Source organism: Amblyraja radiata, chromosome 5 (assembly GCF_010909765.2).
Source record: "Amblyraja radiata isolate CabotCenter1 chromosome 5, sAmbRad1.1.pri, whole genome shotgun sequence".
Classification (NCBI taxonomy): domain Eukaryota; kingdom Metazoa; phylum Chordata; class Chondrichthyes; order Rajiformes; family Rajidae; genus Amblyraja; species Amblyraja radiata.
The window spans coordinates 101,717,309-101,736,881 of NC_045960.1; the positions used below are offsets into that span (position 1 = coordinate 101,717,309).

A 19,573-nucleotide genomic window follows, 5' to 3' on the forward strand; every position below is an offset into this window, starting at 1 on the left:
CAGAAATTGAGTGAAGGGAATCCTACCCATGTCAGTCCTACCCTAACATATTGGAAGTGCATTGCATATAGAGTTTAGTTTTAGTTTATTATTGTCACATGTATCAAAGTACAGTAAAAAGCTTTTGTTTGTGTGCTCAAAGAAAATACTATACATGATTACCATCAAGCCATTCACAGTGCACAGATAAAGATAAAGGATACAATGTTTAGTGCAAGATAACATCCAATAAAGTCTGATTAAAGATAGTTCAAAGGTCTCCAATGAGGTAGATGGGAGGTCGGGACCACACCATAGCTGACGAGAGGACTGCTTAGTTGTCTGATGAAACTGTCCCTGAATCTGGAGGTATGCGTTATCTAAACCTTTTGCCTGATGGTAGAAGGGAGAAGAGGGAGTGACCGGATGAGACTGGGCCTTAATTGTGCTGGTGGCCTTGCCAGGACAGTGTGTAGAGTAGATGGAGTAAATGTAAAGGAGGCTAGTTAGCATGACTGCCTTGGCAGTAACTGGAGATAATCCAACTATTTTAGACTAATTTACATCCAATTTCAAAGTTTTAGATTGCTTCACCTCTTGGTCATGACCTCTTCTTCTTGCATATGGCGTGCACAGCCTAAAGTCTGAAGAAGGGTTTCGGCCCGAAACATTGCCTATTTCCTTCGCTCCATAGATGTTGCTGCACCCGCTGAGTTTCTCCAGCAATTTTGTCTACCTTGTTCTATTTGATCTTATTTGATTGTGTACGGCAGGTTGATTGCATTCGTCAAAACAGGCCGGACCACGTGAAGGTTGCACCACTTGGTCATGACTGTCATTATCAGCAGTAATCCCTGATTCTTATCCTCATCCAGACAAGCAAGTCTGGATGTTATAGTTTCAAAGCTCAGATGCAATCCCCTTTAGGAGAAACACATTCAACACATTGGAAGGATAGACTGAAGACACAACCTATCATTTACTTCTTTGCAGTCCAAAGCATTGTGCAGGATCTCACCTTGGGTTATTAATGCCTGATTTATGGACATCTCATACATCAAGCATTTAGGAGACCAACAGAATCGATGAAAATTGATTTGCTGGCTGCATCGTGGCTGTAGACATCTTCTGCCAGGTGGAATTGGTCACTTCCGCATGTTCTCCACCTCCCCCCCCCCCCCCCCCCTCACTTACCCCCCACCAATGTTGTTGTCTCCCCCCTCCCTCACCCCACCAAGCCAAGTAGAACTGGGAGCACTTGTTTTATAACAATCTCCAGCTTATAAATAACAATCCATCGTGGTTGTTCTTCCATACAACATCATAGTGGCCTAATCTTTACCTAAGCACCACTTTCCTGCACAAACTCAACATCCCCTCATTCATTTAATATTGCAAAATCTATTGACCACTCTCTTAAATATCCTCAGTAACTGAACTTTCACAGATTGCTTGTGTAGAGATCACCATAGATTCATTACCCTCGTGGTGAAGAAAATTCTTGTCATCATGTTCTGAATGGACAATTGCTTATTTTGAAACTGGACATCCTAGCTACCCTGCATCTCCCTTGTCAGGCCCTACAAGAATATGGTGCATTTCAATCGCATCACCATTCATTTTCTAAACTCGAGAGACAATAAACCTAACCTGTTTAATCTCTATTTATAGGAGGAATTCCCTGCTCCCACCATCGCTTTAGGAATCAGTCTGATGAACTTTACCACACTTTACTGTACTCTTATTGCGCATATATTTTTCCTCCCATGTAAGGACACACATTTTCCCAACACTCCAGGTGTTATCATTGTTCTTATACTCTTGCAGTCACGGTCAGTCTGAAGAAGAGTCCCAACCCAAAATGTTGCTTCCCCATTTCGTCCAGATACTGCTTGACCTGCAGAGTTTATCCAGTACTTTGCCTTGGACTCAAGGTTCCAGCATGGGTGGGTGATACCTGTGCTATAGCAGATGAAGTTCATATTAGTGGGTGAGACATGGTTGGTACTGATGGGGTTCATACCAGCAAATGAAACTAGTGTTGTAGTGGGTGGGCAGGGTTGATGAAACTTGTGCTGTGGTGTGTGGGCTTCATCCTGGTGGGTGATATATGTAATTAAAAATTTACGTGCACTCTTCCAGAGCAATGAATGCCCTTTTAAGTCCTGAAGTATCTCCCCACTAGGCCACTCTGACCCAGTCGTTTGAGTCTGAAGAATGTGGTCTGCATGCTTGCCTCGGCAGCTTTCCCTTCGTGCATCCTGAGTGGAAGAGGTTGTTAATTGAGACCGACCTGTCCGGTGACTGCTGTTGTCAGTGGGAGGGTCTGCAGGCACCGCCTGGTCGGTTCGACTAATAAGGACACGTCTTGGGACAAGTCACACTCAATGGCAAGTGCTGCTCTCTCCCCTGGTTATTGCGTTTCAGCACTATAGCGGCGACTTCGGCGATCTTACTGCTCATCTGGTGCGTTTTTTCATATATTGAACAATTAGCCCAGAAGGTAAAGATGCATAAGTATTGTCACCAAGTTGTACTTTAATATTTAGAAGGCTAATTCTAAAGTGTAAACTGTCGCATTATTAACTAGATTGATTTGTAGCTTGTAGAACACGTTTCTGAAGACAAGTTCTGTAATTAAACACCGCCACGAACTGGCAGTTATATTTTACTGAAGCTATTCCACCTATCTATATCCGACTTTATTTATAACGCGACATACTCTGCTGTCGATTCTCTCACGCAGTTAGTATTTCCTGTTGTCATTGCAATTTTGTGCATCTTTTCTTTGCTTATGTGCCAGATATTGTTTGCATCATTTTGAAAGTAATTCTGTGCAAATCATTTGTTACGGGCGGCAGTTCTCGCATCTCCCGCATCGTCGTTTCTGAGTGCGTTTAGATAGTTGAGAATGTCTTTGGACTGGATGCAAGAACTTACCCGCGGGTCTGGACTGGAAGTTGCAGAGTTGTATATCAGGCGAGTATTTGACGGCAAACTTTGGCAGATCCACCCTTGCCTCTTCCTCGTAGCCCATCTGTGGCTGTCAGTATGGTATCGGGTGAAGGAACGCGCCCATTCACACCTTATGGACGGCGGTATCCAGAGGCTTGGCTTTCGTTCCCTCGGTTATAAAAAGTTTCATTGACAAATCTGCCAGCAGTCTTGTCCTGAAAGTGATCCGGACACTGAGTCAGGAGAGAGATGTAACTAGGTGGAACTGCGAAACTCGATAAAGTGAACGAGTGTTGGGAGGGGGGGGATGGGGTTTTAAAATGTAACAGCGAAAACATAAAAACATAAATACACTGAAGATGATCTGGTGTGGACGATTAATAAAGGGACAGGGAGGGTAATGATAGAGCGCAGACCCACAAGTCCAGGGAAAGGGAACAGGGACAAGCGAGAATAGGGTCAGGGTAGATTAAAGCAACGTGTGTGTTTTGGCGAGCAGGTGAGTAAAATGTCCCGAGAACAAATTGCGTTGAATAGATGTAGGGAGGGAGGAGGGATGGTGGTTGGAGATTTGGATAGGACGGGACTAAGGAATTGAGGACGGTCTGTTGATGGACAGATGGATTGAGCGGTGCAGCCCAGATGAAAATAATCCCACATTTTTTCTCTCCACTCGAGACTACCTGTCTAATTCCTTTCACCTGTATGATGTGTCTGATATACTATTGCTAAAATATCGCACTTTATTGATAATCATACTATATTTGATACCCGCTGGATATACTGATAGAATAGGAAATAGTGATGCACTGAATATTGGATACTCCAAGGTAAACACGAACGTATATGATAGCACACAGCGGAATATCATATGATTTACTGGATTATACGGATCACCTCAAAATCATATACTGGCGGTGTGTATATTGGTATACAGCTGAATAGTGGTATGGCTGTAAATATTAATAAACCCTTTTCCGAGGATGGAAATATCAAATACTAGAGGACATACCTTTGAAGTGAGAGGGGCAAAGTTTAAAGGAGTTTATAGGAGCACTTGGACATGCAGGGAATTGAGGTATACAGATTATGTGCAGGAAGATAAGAGTTGGGTTTGGCATCATCTTTCAGCACCGGAATTGTGGGCTGAAGGGCCTGTTTCTGTGTTGCACTATTCTATTTTCCAAACCAGGACACACAGATACACAAGATATTTTGATGTACTGTGGTCTTTTTATACAAAGGAAAACACAAGAAACTGCAGATGCTGGAATCAGGAACAAATGAAAGAGTTGCTGGAAGAAGTCAGCAGGTCAGGCAGCACCTGTGGAGAGAAATGGTGAGTCGATGTTTCAGATCAAGACAATTCATCTGGACTGATGGTCTTGACCCAAAATGCCAACTGTCTATTTCTCTCCACTGATGCAGTCTGACACCCTGTGTTCCTCCAGCAGCTTTATTTTTAATATGTTCCTTTGATTAAAAAAAATACCAGCATTGCTGTACAAACATATAGCAATGTCACAAAATTTTGAGATTTTAAAAATCAAGTCTGCAATTTATCCCATCAGATAAAACATAAAAATAACTTTATTTTGATATCTAATTCACTTTCATATCTTCAGTATTAAAAAAGTTATGGCCATTTTCATACTCGGCAATTAGCATCTTGTTCCCTATTGCTTTTCCATTGACTTAACACAAAAGCTGTGATCGAGAACAGGCAAAAGCCCATAAATTTCTTAAAAATTAAGAGAACCGAATGACATTTTCAGTTATTATAGATTGAAGCATTCTGAATCAAATATGAAACATCTTACTTGGATGACCTGAAATTAAAGCATATAATTAGTTACCTAATTGTAGCTAATTACAAAATTGATCGTTGTGATAAACACCCAGACTGCCTTGAAAATTCAAAAATGTGATATTTTCAAAATCAGAACTTTAATATTATTGTATTATAGACAATAGGTGCAGGAGCAGGCCATTCGGCCCTTCGAGCCAGCACCGCCATTCAATGTGATCATGGCTGATCATCCCCAATCAGTACCCTGTTCCTGCCTTCTCCCCATATCCCCTGACTCTGCTATTTTTAAGAGCCCTATCTAGCTCTCTCTTGAAAGCATTCAGAGAACCTGGCTCCACTGCCCTCTGAAGCAGAAAATTCCACTATTCCACTGTAACATATAGGTAAATAAACAATTTCTAGCAATAGATCAAGTCTTTATGGAGAAGATCAGTTGCTAGCTGGTACATTGGCATATCATAATCCGTAGCATCATCATTCTCCTCAGATTGTAACCAATAAGCAACTCTGTACACCATATTTTTCCTCAACCTTTCAATTTTGGCATTGTAAACTACAAGTTTTTGCTCTTCAAACCATGCATGACATGCCTTTCTGCCCACTACTTTCCCATTAAGAATGTCTTGTAGATCATCACATTTGGAGTAATCCAAATTCGGATAATCTCTGCGAATGCTGTCAAAATCAGTCTCTTTTGCTGGGTATTTGGATTGACAATTTTGCATTTCTTCTTCGGAGACATCTATTTAAAATGTAAAGAGAAAAAAAACACTGAAGAGCATTAACAGAAACAAGTTATTATTTGCAGATTTAGAAAAAAGGTAGAAATGTTAAAGTTAAACGCTAAAACAAATAGTAAATACCCAACAAAAAATTCATATTCATCAGTTTCATCAAATCAATTAAATTCATCTAATCAATTAAATTAATCTAAATTCAATTACTAGATCTAAACATTTATCCAATTCTTAAGAAAAGGCAATTTTTTTTAAAATAGCCTAAGTATCCAAATAACAAACTAATCCCATTCACACAAGAATTCACAATATAACATGATTTTTAAATCTCACTGTCATTAACATATATGCCAAATGGAAGGAATTTAATGTTTAATTCCCATAAATTAATCTAGAAACATCCACTCTCAACATAATCAAAATTATTATTTTTTGCACAATACATGTGACTAAAGCTGTTGTGGATATTTAGTATAAAAATATTGATTATGGATAGACAATTACACAAAATATATACGATTTATGACATGATTCTCCAAAAAAAAGAGAATTTTAATCATCTTGCGAGTGGGTGTTTCTGGAATGCGATCGATTGAAACGTTACCATTGCTGTGAATTTTAACCCCATATCGGCAGGCAAAGACATGGCCGAATCGTTTGGGGATTAAATAACATTTTCGTGTCGTAAAGACGTTGAGGGCGTTCAAAGTTGTTTTTTATTTTAATACAACTATTAAATTGTGCAGCGATTTTATTTAAAAAAAACAAAAAAGAAAAAACGGAAGTCCGATTTTTCCCCCCCCCCCTCTTCATCGACTATCATCCCGAGGAAATCCCTCTCCGACAAGAGATACAAACCTGCATTTTAATCTCCCCCCCCCCCCCTCCCCAAAGGTGCTGTAGTCGCGCACCCAGCCAGTGGAAGATCTGCAGCGCCGCTGAAGGTAGGTTTTGTAACATCGCTAAAACATACTGTAGTATACCACGTATGTTGATACCTGCTGTTTTTATCAGCATATATTCGTAGGAAATTGTAATCTAGGAGACCTGGCTGTATAGGGGGTTGCATGTAAGGTCATTAGGTCAAAGGGCGTGACACACGGATTAGCTCAATCCTTCTGGAGTACATGGCAGCTTCCGGCATACACTAGTAACACATGAAACGCATAATTTCTTAACTGTTAGAAACCGCCAAAATAGTCAATTTTTGTGCTGTAAAATATTGTGGAATTAGGGGTAACCGTGAGAAAAATCTGCCAAAATCACTTTTGCTCACTGACTTGTGAAAGAGCAGCGTTCCAGCGGATTGAGGGAAGTCCCGGCCCACGACAGCCCGGGGCTGAAGTCACCCACCAGTCTGAACCCGAGCACCAAGGTGCAAGCGGCCGAAGGAGCGCATCCCTCGGGACACCCCATCAATTACTGAAAGATCAGATTATTTAATCAGTAATTGGTGTTAGTGGGAGTATGCTATGTGCAAATTAGCTACCAAACTCCCAACATTATAGTAGTGACTTTATTTAAGGAACACTTCAAGCATATTTATATGTGGGAAAGGTGCTATGTGAATATCTTTTGAATCACTGGTCAGCAACTGAGGACCCTTAGTTCAAGAGGTTACAACTGAATTAAGTTTCAGGTTCAGTGTCAGAGGTGTGGGTCAACACATAGATTAGCAAACACTGCTCCAGCTGCTCTTGCTTCAGTTCTGACAGACCAAAAGGTCTGTTCAGATTCCTGGGAAGGGGCTCAGCTTCTGTAAGTGGCAGCAAACCCTCCAGACTCATAGCTGTTTGCCAGTCCTTTCTTCCTGATAATCCATGCACCACTTTCTTTCACTTTGCACATCAGCTTGATCCAATTTGAGCCAATGCTGTAAACCGTTCAGTCTTACAAATAATATATACTTGATAAGTTTTCCACCATCAAACCGATCTTTTGAGTCTGGGCATTGCTGCATTTGCTGGGCTAAAATGACTGTACCGTAACTATAAACTGTGTAGACTCAGCATTCTATATGTATCTTTAACTTCAGAGCAGGAAAGAGGATGCAATGAAGATTGGAATAGCTAGGAGGGAGGCAACACCTGCTTCATGCTTTTGCCATACAGGCGACTCCCTCATTACGACTATTAGGCTTAAAAAAAAATTGTTCTTCCAAAATTCACGTGGTTATTCAAAAAAATTGGGTTGCAGAAGAATATTTGCTCTCATGGAATTTGTAGTTTTTTAAAACATAAATCAATACAAAATTTACTTTTTATCAACTTGCATATATTATTGCATTGCAAATGATGTGGCTTTGCATTATGGTAAATTGTGGTTATTTTTCTTTATTTATACATATTGAACTGATCCCACTGCAGCTGCCAGTTTGAATTAAAATAATGTGGACAATATATTTTCACCATTACCTCTATATGATTGAATAGACATCAATACAGTCTGTCTGATTTTAAAATAATCCCACCTGCTTCTTTTTGCCATAAACATTATAGGTTGCCTCTTGATCCAAATAGGATGCAAAAACCATCTGCATTGAGTAGTTTGTTCGCAGTTAAAGGAGCAATTGAATGTCTCTTAATGTTATTTGTCTGAAGCCCGTATACATTTTTTAACAATCAGTTTTGACATCACCGATCATTTTCTAAATTAGTATTCCAAAAGTCATCAAGATTTACAAGCTAATCCAAGACCAATGAAGAGGCAGAAAATAAAGAGGACAAATATTCCTATTTGGAAATTAGAAAAGCTTCTTTTGAGTTCAGAGGGTTGGTAAACTTCATAGATTAGTCTCCTGTACTGCCTGACCTATGATTAAATGTTCTATATCTGTCTATGGTTAAACAGTGACAAATCACTGCATGTTTATAACTTTTAGTATTTCTATTTTTACTCTTTTTACAGAAGGATGTTATTTATGAGGATTTAATTCAAAACTTTTGGTCACTGATTTACAGAAAAATAGAAGTTTTGTGGTTTATTATGATCTATTTCAAAGTCCTTACACACTGCAATATCATAAATTGGAGCCGGTCTAGAATGGAACAAACAGGCATTTGAGACAGAAGTCTGCTCTTTTTATTGTAACTAGTGTTTGACCTATTAGATCTGGATCTCTCAATGCCTTTCCTGTTTGTGGTGGGATTATTTTTGGTGACCCGCAGACAGTTTAAAGGAAAATTGGCTTTAGAGATTGTGGTCAATGAGTCCCCTCGTCCTGTTGGTCAGGATGCCTCCTATAGGGCATCTCCACGAGAAAGATTACTCACGAGTCTGTGTTTTGTTTTGCTGTTAGTCACTGATAATTTGGTAATGTTGCTTTACAAACACTTCTAAGTATTAACAACACATGGCATGGGATATATCATTCCGCAGCCAGCAGATTACTAACCTACTGTCCAGAAAATTGGGGACTCTGCTTGGCACTTGCTATTTGCAGTGTTGCAAAGATGCCAGGAAACCACAGAATCAAATTTGCAGCATTATCACCTGATTATCACCTTAAACAAAAACAAAAGGGTCAGAGGATTACACAGGCAAGGTGCCTGGAACATGATCATAAGCATGGATCTGTTGCGCGGGCAGGCCTGTTGCTGCACTTTAACTTCTCCGTAGTTCTGAAGGAAAAGCAGAAAATGTGAGAAACGCCTAGCATGCCAAGCAGCATCTGCAGAAAGAGAAGTAGAATTACTGTTTCAGGCCTGGAGACCCAAAGGTTTTGATAGCTAGGTAATATCTAAAAATGTAGAAAGTAAAGATTAATCTGGACAAGTGTGAGGTGTTGGTACACACAATTGCTGGGGAAACTCAGCGGGTGCAGCAGCATCTATGGAGCGAAGGAAATAGGCGACGTTTCGGGCCGAAACCCTTCTTCAGACTGATGGGGGGTGGGGAAAGAAAGAAGGAAAAGGGGAGGAGGAGGAGGAGCCCGAGGGCGGGCGGATGGGAGGGTGGGAGGAGACAGCTAGAGGGTTAAGGAAGGGGAGGAGACAGCACGGGCTAGCCAAATTGGGAGAATTCAATGTTAATGCCATAAGGACGCAAGGACCCCAGACGGAATATGAGGTGCTGTTCCTCCAATTTCCGCTGTTGCTCACTCTGGCAATGGAGGAGACCCAGGACAGAGAGGTCGGATTGGGAATGGGAGGGGGAGTTGAAGTGCTGAGCCACCGGGAGGTCAGGTAGGTTATTGCGGACTGAGCGGAGGTGTTCGGCGAAACGATCGCCCAACCTACGCTTGGTCTCACCGATGTAAATCAGCTGACATCTAGAGCAGCGGATGCAGTAGATGAGGTTGGAGGAGATACAGGTGAACCTTTGTCGCACCTGGAACGACTGCTTGGGACCTTGAATGGAGTCGAGGGGGGAGGTGAAGGGACAGGAGTTGCATTTCTTGCGGTTGCAACGGAAAGTGCCCGGGGAGGGGGTGGTGGGGGAGGGAAGGGAAGAATTGACGAGGGAGTTGCGGAGGGAGCGGTCTTTGCGGAAGGCAGACATGGGGGGAGATGGGAAGATGTGGCGAGTGGTGGGGTCACGTTGGAGGTGGCGGAAATGGCGGAGGATTATGTGTTGTATTTGCCGGCTGGTGGGGTGAAAGGTGAGGACCAGAGGGACTCTGCCCTTGTTGCGTGTGCGGGGATGGGGAGAGAGAGCAGTGTTACGGGGTATGGATGAGACCCTGGTGTGAGCCTCATCTATGGTGGCGGAGGGGAATCCCCGTTCCCTGAAGAACGAGGACATTTCCGATGCCCTGGTATGAAATGTCTCATCCTGGGAACAGATGCGGCGTAGGCGGAGGAATTGGGAGTAGGGGATGGAGTCTTTACAGGGGGCAGGGTGGGAAGACGTGTAGTCCAGATAGCCATGTGAGTCAGTGGGTTTGTAATGTATGTCGGTCAGGAGTCTGTCCCCTGCGATGGAGATGGTGAGGTCAAGGAATGGTAGGGAAGTGTCGGAAATCGTCCAGGTGTATTGGAGTGCCGGATGGAAGTTGGTGGTGAAGTGGATGAAGTGTGAGGTGTTGTAGTTTGAGGTCAATTATAAGAGGAATGTATATAGTAAATGGCAAGACCCTTCAAAGCATTGATGCACAGAGGGATCATGGATGCAAATCTTGGGCGTAGATGTCGATGGGTTGATTAAGTTTGCAGATGACATCAACATTGGTGGAGTTGCGGAGGGTGAGGAAGACTCAATGTACGGGGGGGATATAGATCAGTAACAGATATGAGTGGAGAAATGGCAGATGGAGTTTAATCCATGCAAGTGTGAGGTGTTGTATTTTGGAAGGTTAGATGCAAGGAGAAAGTATACTGTTGGTGGCAAGGCCCTTATCGGCATTACATGCAGAAGGATCGTGGGTCCCAAGCCCATACCTTCCTGAAAGTGACAACACAAGTAGAAAGTGTGGTAAAGAAGGCATATGGTAGAAATGTTACAACATTTTGAGATTTTAAAAATCAAGCCTGTAATTTATCCCACCAGATAAAGCATAATAAGAAGGTACACAAAAATGCTGGAGAAACTCAGCGGGTGCAGCATCATCTATGGAGCAAAGAAAATAGGTGACGTTTCGGGCCAAAACCCTTCTTCAGACTGAGAAGCATAATAAGAATTTTAATTTGATACCTAATTCACTTTCTTATCTTCCGTATTAAAAAAGGTATGGCCACTTTCATACTCAGAAATTAGCATCTTGTTCCCTATTGCTTTTCCATTGACTTAACACAAAAGCTGTGATCGAGGACAGTCAAAAGTCCATAACTTTCTTAAAAATTAAGAGAACTGAATAAAATGTTCAGTTATTATGGATTGAAGCATTCTGAAACAAATATAAAACATCTTACTTGGATGACCTGAAATTAAAACATATAATTAGTTAGTTACCTAATTGTAGATAATTACAAAATTGATCGTTGTGACGGAAATAGTAATAAACACCCAGACTGCCTTGAAAATTCAAAAATATGATATTCTCAAGATCAGAACTTTAATATTATTGTATTATATGTTGTAAGTCCATGACAGGTAAATAAATTACAATTTCTAGTAATAGAGAAAGTCTTTATGGAGAAGATCAGTTGCTAGGTGATAGATTGGCATATCATAATCAGTAGCATCATCATACTCCTCAGATTGTAACCAATAAGCAAATCTGTACACGTTTTTCCTCAACTTTTCAATTTTGGCATTGTAAACTACAGGTTTTTGTTCTTCAAACCTCGCATGACATGCCTTTCTGCCCACTACTTTACCAGTAAGAATGTCCTGTAGATCATTACATTTGGTGTAGTCCTAATTTGGATAATCTCTGCGAATGCTGTCTAAATCAGTCTCTTTTGCTGGGAATTTGGATTGACAATTTTGTATTTCTTCTTCGGAGACATCTGTTTAAAATGTAAAGGAAAAAAAAAAACACTGAACAGCATTAACCAAAACAAGTTGTTATTTGCAGTTTTAGAAAAAAGGTAGAAATGATAAAGTTAAACGCTAAAACAAATAGTAAATACCCAACAAAAAATTCATCAGTTTCATCAAATCAATTAAATTCATCTAAATTCAATTACTAGACCTAAACATCTATCCATTTCTTTAGAAAAGGCTAAAACATTTTAATAGCCTAAGTATCCAAATAACAAACTAATCCGATTCACACAAGAATTCACAAAATAACATGATTTTTAAATCTCACTCAGTAATTTATATGCCAAATGGAAGGAATTTAATGTTTAATTCCCATAAATTAATCTAGAAACATCCACTCTCAATATAATCATAATTATTATTTTTTGCACAATACATGTGACTAAAACTGTTGTGGATATTTAGTATTAAAAATATTGATTATGGATAGACAATAACACAAAATATAGACTATTTAGATGCTCTTATGACATGATTGTCCAAAAAAAAATGAGGATTTAAATCATCTTGCGAGTGGGTGTTTCTGCAATGTGATCGATTGGAATGTTGCCGTTGACATAAATTTTAAGCACATATCGGCAGGCAACACACGGCCGATTCGTATGGGGCCTAAATAACTTTTTCGCATCGTAAGATTAGACTAAAGCCACCCCAAGAAGCAAGATTATATGTGAAATACACGAATTACCTTTTGTTTTGTCCTGATATTGCGATCCGTCACGTAGAAGGCGTTGAGGGCGTTAGAAGTCGCATTTTACTTTAATCCAGCGATTAAATTGTCCAGCAATTAAAATAAAGAAATAAATCATGATTAAAAGATTTTTAAAAATGTGAATGGAAGTCCGATCAATTTTTCTTGATCAACTAGCAGCCCGAGGAAATCTCTCTCCGACCTGCATCTTAATCCGCCCCTACCCCCCCCCCCCCCCCCCCCCCCGGAGTCGCACACACAGCCAGTGGCAGATCTGCAGTGCTGCTGAAGATAGGTTTTGTAACTTCGCTACATATGGTGCAGCTTGATTGGAATTTGATTCGCCTCCATTTGGAGTATAGTGTGCAGTTTTTGTCGCCCCAATATACGAAGGGTATGGAGACTCTGGAGAGATGCAGAAGTGGTTCATCAGGATGTTGCCTGGTTTTGAGAGTAAAAACTATAAAAAGGTTGGACAAACTGGAGCAATTAGGTTGAGAGATGATCTGAAAGAAGTACATAAAGTTATGAGAGGCATGGATAAGTATCAAAATATTAAATACAAAATGGCATAACTTTAAGGTGAGGGGGAAAGTTTCAGCAAAATTTGTGAAACACGGTTTTTACACTGAATGTGGTAAGTGTTTAGAACGTACTGCCAGGTTAAATGATGAAAGTTGATACAATAGTAACATTTAATAGACATTTCAACTGGCACATGACATGCTGGGAATGGAGGGATATAAACCATGCACAAGCAGATGTGCATCCTGATCAGCACAGTATTCACAAACTAAAGGCCTTGTTCCTGTGCTTTAATATTCTAATCTTGAGTGAAGCATACTGTGCTGGAGAAACTCAGTGGCATCGGGCAGTTTTTCTGGAGGGAATGGACAGCAACATTTCTGGTGAGGATCCTTCAAACCCGAAAAAAGGCCCTACCCTGAAACGTCACCTGCTCATTCCCTACACAGATGCTGCCTAATGCTCATGTCCCACTTAGGAAACCTGAATGGAAACCTCTGGAGACTTTGCGCCCCACCCATGCTGTTCCCGGAGGTTTTTGTCAGTCTCCCTACCTGCTTCCACTACCTGCAACCACCTGCAACCTCCAGGAACCGCACGGAAACCTTGGGCGGGGCGCAGAGGTTTCCGTTCAGGTTTCCTAAGTGGGACAGGGGCTTAAGCCGCTGAGTTTCTCCAGTATTGTGCTTCGCTCAAGATTCCAATATCTGTAGTTGCCTGTGTCTCGACTGTACTATTCTATTTTCTATGTTTTATGTAAACCATCGATCCATTTGTAAGGTGACCCGGAATTTGATTTTCCCTTTGATCATTTTTGTCTCGTTTTACATGATGTAATAAGTTGCCATCTATGTGTCATCAAGCAAAACAGCGTGTGATAAAGTGTAAGTGTTACACAGCAAAAGACGCTGGAATTATCCTATCACTTGTGGTAAAAACTGGTTAAAGGGATGACCAAAATCAGTACAGCTGCATTTTAAAATGCACAAACTTTTAATTATTTTAGTTTGGATGTTATATCTTTATATTCTGTGTATATGTATATTCCAAAATTGTTATGCATGGGTGTGTTGCTGCACGTGTAAGAATGAATGTGTGTGTGTGTGTGTCCCCTTTTACAATGCTGTAATTACTAACAAAAATGTGTATGTTAAAATCTTTTCACATTTTATACGTGTGCATCTTTGCAAATGTTTATTTATGATCGTATGCATGTTGTATGTTTGTGTGAGTAAATCCTGTTCTACGTGTTCAGGATGCTGCTATTTTCTCTATTTCTCTGCAGAATATTGACTATTGCTCACATGAACTGAAGAAAAAATGAAGCACGCAACAACCTGGATTATCTATCTTTGGATGACAGCTGTGATTCACTTAATCAAAGGGAGGCTTGTTAATGATCAACCAGGTATGATTTACATAATTGGAATGTATTTGTCCTTTTTATTCTGCTGTGTTTCTAACAATAATTATCCTATCCTGATCCTCAACTCAAAATGCAAACAAAAATAGTGATTTTAAAAACTCTTGTATAAAGAAAGAAATAAAGACAAAATCTTGCTTTAGTGTAGAACTTCCAGACTTGTTAATCCTCAAAGCTGAATACCAAATGATGCTCTGTGGTTTTTAGATTCATATTGGTGGCAAGATTATTTGGAGTGCCAAATCATTGTGACTGAGTTTAAACAAGAGATGCAAAATATAGTTCATCTGATAGTTCTTCATTATTGTTTGAAGTTTCAGTTGCAAAGATGTAAGATAACAAATGTTGTTCAAGAAGGAACTGCAGATGCTGGAAAATCGAAGGTACACAAAAATGCTGGAGAAACTCAGCGGGTGCAGCAGCATCTATGGAACGAAGGAGATAGGTAACGTTTTGGGCCGAAACGTTACCTATCTCCTTCGCTCCATAGATGCTGCTGCACCCGCTGAGATAACAAATGTTGTTTGGAACAGGTCATTGATAGTTGAAAAAATATGTGCGGACATGCACATTTTCCAAATTAAGCTCTTCTTGAAGATAAAAATGTTGATCCTTTACACGCGATGTGCATATTTATGTACTGATCAATATACGACAAAGAAATAAGAGTTTCCCTTAAGGAGCTATTGAAAATTAATTAGTAATGGAATTGTCCACTGACAATTTTAACATTTTGTGATCTGCTCAACCCCAAACAGATGGTGAAATTCATTTTGATATTGGTAACGTTTTTTAATGCTGAACAATACTGAGCACTTCTAAGGTCATGGTGAACACTCCGAGGTTACAGCCACAATGCCATCCCCAAGTTTGAACCCCTATGCTGCAGTTGTGAATCCACTTATTAGTATAACAATGTTTGTCAGATCCACCCTTCTTGATCTAGTAATTTGCCACCTTCATCACACTTTAGTCCCCTCTTTTTCCCCCCCTATATAGCCTGTTAGTGTTTAAGAAGGAACTATAGACGCTGGAAAATCGTTGCCTATCTCATTCGCTCCATAGATGCTGCTGCACCCGCTGAGTTTCTCCAGCATTTTTGTGTAGCCTCTGTTAGTGTTGGGGGGTGATTTAAATGAGAATAGTAAGGGAACAGGAAATTGAGTAGGGAAAATGAAGAAGAGAAACCAAGGACAAAAATGAAATACCGGCAACTAAAAGGCACCGTATGAAGACCGAAGTGATTGCAGACACAGGGATCTGGAACAAAAAACAATGCTAGAAGAACACGGCAGGTCAATCAACATCTGTAGAGGCAAAAGGTGTGAATCAATGAAACTCTGCACCAGGACCGAGGAGGAACAAGAAGGATTGCCAAGGGGGGGGGGGGGGGGGCAGGGACTGGTGGGGGATAGGTGGAACCATATGGAATGGAGGTGGCCGGGAATGGGAGAGGTGAACAAAAGGTGAAGAAAAGCAGGTGGACAGGTAAATGTGTGTGGAGGAGGACACCAGGGATGAGGTTTAGCTGAAGTTGGAAAGTTCAGTGATCATGCCATTGGGTTGTCAAAGGTGGAGTTTGAAGATCAGAGTGAGAAGCAAAGACGTGGGACCATAGTTTCAAAAAACTAATGTCAAAGAATGTAAGGGACAAGTCTTGAAGGCATTGTATCTCAGTTACAAATTAATTGTAAATGGATATAATACAGTGGTTGCAGACACATGGCTGCAGGGTGAACAAGTGATGGGACTGAAAATCTAGAGATACACTATCTTCTGGAAGAGAAAGGAGATGGAATAGCATTGTTTGGAAAAAAAAGTTGATACAATAGTGAGGATGTAAGTTCCAAGAACTCTAACGTGGCATTTGTATGGGTGGAGGTAAGGAGCACCCAGGGGAAGAAAATGTTGAATTTGTACATAAACCACCAAACAGCATAGTTTATGTAGGAACGGCAGTAAAGAGGATAACGACAAGTGGACCATGTAGTTATGGGTGACATCAAAGTATATTTAGATTGTGCCAATGAAACTAGCAAGAAAACCATACGAGGAATTTCAGTAGTGGTTTTTTTGAAGCAATATGTTGAGGAACCAACAAGAGAACAGGACACCGGGAACAGAGAACAGTACAATCAGAAATGATGAATAAATCTTGTGGTTTGGGGTTCATGGGGAAGAGTTATAACATGAAATAATTATTCTATTTGAGGGAGATTGAGAGAGTTAATCGTGAGACTAAGGTCCTGACACAAATTGGCTATGAATATGGAACAGTACGGCACATGAATAGGCTTTATGACCCACAATGCCAATTAATCTCCCCAGCCTGCATATGATCCATTCCCTGCATATCCATGTGCCTAAATAAAAGACTCTTCAGCACCACTATTAAATCTGTTCCCACTACAAACCCCAGCAGTCCAGGAACTCAACACTCTGTGTTTAATAAAAAAATAAAAAATAAAAAAAACTTTCTCCACTCATGTTCTTTAAACTTACCTAAAACTGACCCTAAAACTATTCCCTCTAGTCTTTGACTTTTCCATCCTGGTAAGAAAGTTCTGACTGATTACTGTATTTATGCCTCATAATGTTATCAGCTCAACCCTCAACCTCTGACGCTCCAGTGAAAATAATCCAAGTTAAATTGGAAATGTTACTTAACAGGGTTGAATTTGCATGCTAAGCCATGATTGTATTGAATGATTAAACAAACTCGAGAGGCTGAATGGCCTACCCTTGCTTTATTTTGTTGTTGCCTCATAAAGTACAGAAACTCTGACACAAACCATTTCCAGAGCCTGTCTCCAGCCCGGTATAATATTTGAAGATCAGAAGAAAGATGGAAGAGACAATACCTGATTGCAGAGTGAAAATGAGAGTAAAAAGACTAAAAAAAAAATCAGGGAAACATTATAAAACTAAGCGGTAGTCGTACACAGATTAAGAAAGTTTTAAAAAATTATGAAAGATGTAAACATTTGCTCTGAGATGAGTTGCTCTGAGTCGGTTGCCGTCAATGTAATGAGAGGAATTCCTTATGTTGAATAGCCACAGCGAGGTATGTTTTTTAACATAACTTTCTATGAATTACCTAGGTTTATTGCATTTTGGGGCTACTCCATGCATCTGGAGTGAGATCATTGCTTTCTTGATTGGGGTCTGTGTATGAATCAACACTTATCAGCTGATCAAAATGGCTTCTCCATTTGGTCTGCATGGAAATGATTCACTCATAGAAGTGACGACTTTGCTGAGAATGAGCCCACACAGTGACTCCAAGCTTGAAATATATAAATGGAAAGGACAGGGCATATTCATCAATTGGATATTTTTATAGCATGACTACTTGGAGCAGTCACAAGATGCAGTTGGTTTATCAACACACACAGTGACACAAAATATTTTTTGAACAAGTAACGATTTGTGCTTTTGGAAAATTCTGGTGTAAAGAATTTATAATTTTATGTTTCAAGTGAAAGTGAATATTGTACTTAAATAAAACACTTAATTGTTAGAGGCAGCATGTGTAGTGGGTATTCATTTGCATGTGGCTTTATGCCCAGAAGTTTCCACAAAGCAAATATCAGACTACAACCATGAACGTGGGGTGGATAGGTGAGGATGAAAGGGCACTGTGTTCAGGTGTTCAGGCTTTCTTGTGCAGTGAAGAAATGTTCACATCGAATGTTTCACAAAATGTTGCCAATAGCCTGAGAGTGTGCTCCATGTCCAACTTCTGCCAGTAGTCTGTGCAGTTGAAAAATACTGGATGAAAATGTAGACTTTAATGTTCCCCTAATCTTCCAAACAAGCCCAGCTTCATGCTTCCTAATGCCCCACCATTGGTGGGATGTCTTCAGTTGCCAAGGCTGTAATCTCTGCAATTCTCTCCTTAAACCTGTATGAACCTTTATCCCTTAACCTGATTCTTTAACCTTTTTCTGGTACTTCAGTACTAAATGTCAGAAAAACATTCGGACCTCGGAGGGTTTGTGAAGCATAAAGTTGGAGAGGCTCAGTGTTATAAGTGGATCTGTTGAACCAGATAGTAGAATGAGTAGTGTTTTCTGTGTGGAAACCCATGCTCAAGTGGTGCTGTGCTGTAGACACATCAACTTTACATTTAGGGCATTGGTGGCAAGTGATTGTTTTGGTGAGCCACATGTATTTAGTGCAGTAATGCACTAAGTAGAGAGAGTGTTTGGGAGGGCATTGAGAACCTGAAGCCATCTGTAGCCCAGCATAAGCTGTGCATGGAGCCCAACCACCTAGTTGCCCACTCCCCTCAAGAACCATCTACCCAACATGTGACCAAACCTGTGGATCCCTTGTAAGGCATCTCTGAACACCGAAAATGAAAGTGGAGGCAAGTCATCTTGAGGGGACTGGCTGAGATGAAAAAGAAGCCTTACACAACTAATGTGTAGGTTCTGGAAGTAAGTGAGAAACACGAGCTGGTTTTCTGATTGAAAAAATCCAGGAACCTTTATGATGTATATGAATGTCATAGAAGATTGAGGGGGGATCTTATAGAAACTTACAAAATTCTTAAGGGGTTGGACAGGCTAGATGCAGGAAGATTGTTCCCGATGTTGGAGAAGTCCAGAACAAGGGTTCACAGTTTAAGGACCGAGATGAGAAAAAAAGTTTTCACACAGAGTGGTGAATCTGTAGAATTCTCTGCCACAGAAAGTAGTTGAGGCCGGTTCATTGGCTATATTTAAGAGGGAGTTAGATGTGGCCCTTGTGGAAGGCAGGTACAGGATACTGAGTTGGATGATCAGCCATGATCATATTGAATGGCGGTGCAGGCTCGAAGGGCCGAATGGCCTACTCCTGTACCTATTTTCTATGGTTCTATAATGTTGAAGAAATAATTAGTAAGTTTGCAGATGACATACAATTTTGCAGTAACATCAATAGCAAGGAAGGCTGTCTAAAACCACAACAGGATATTGATAACATTGATAACTGGGTGAAATATTTGGAGAGACATGTGAGGTAATGCATTTTGGGAACAT

At 40.5% G+C, this 19,573-nt stretch overlaps 1 protein-coding gene across 1 annotated transcript in view; it reads left to right on the forward strand.

Annotated features, from left to right (window-relative positions):
- Nucleotides 1-2,342: 2,342 nt before the first annotated feature.
- col19a1 (collagen type XIX alpha 1 chain) overlaps nt 2,343-19,573 on the forward strand; it is a 344,957-nt gene continuing 327,726 nt past the window's right edge. The window contains exons 1-2 of the mRNA XM_033021894.1: nt 2,343-2,482; nt 14,409-14,531. Coding sequence (XP_032877785.1) covers nt 14,444-14,531 — 88 coding nt within the window. The 5' untranslated portion in view covers nt 2,343-2,482; nt 14,409-14,443. The remainder of the gene's footprint in view (nt 2,483-14,408; nt 14,532-19,573) is intronic.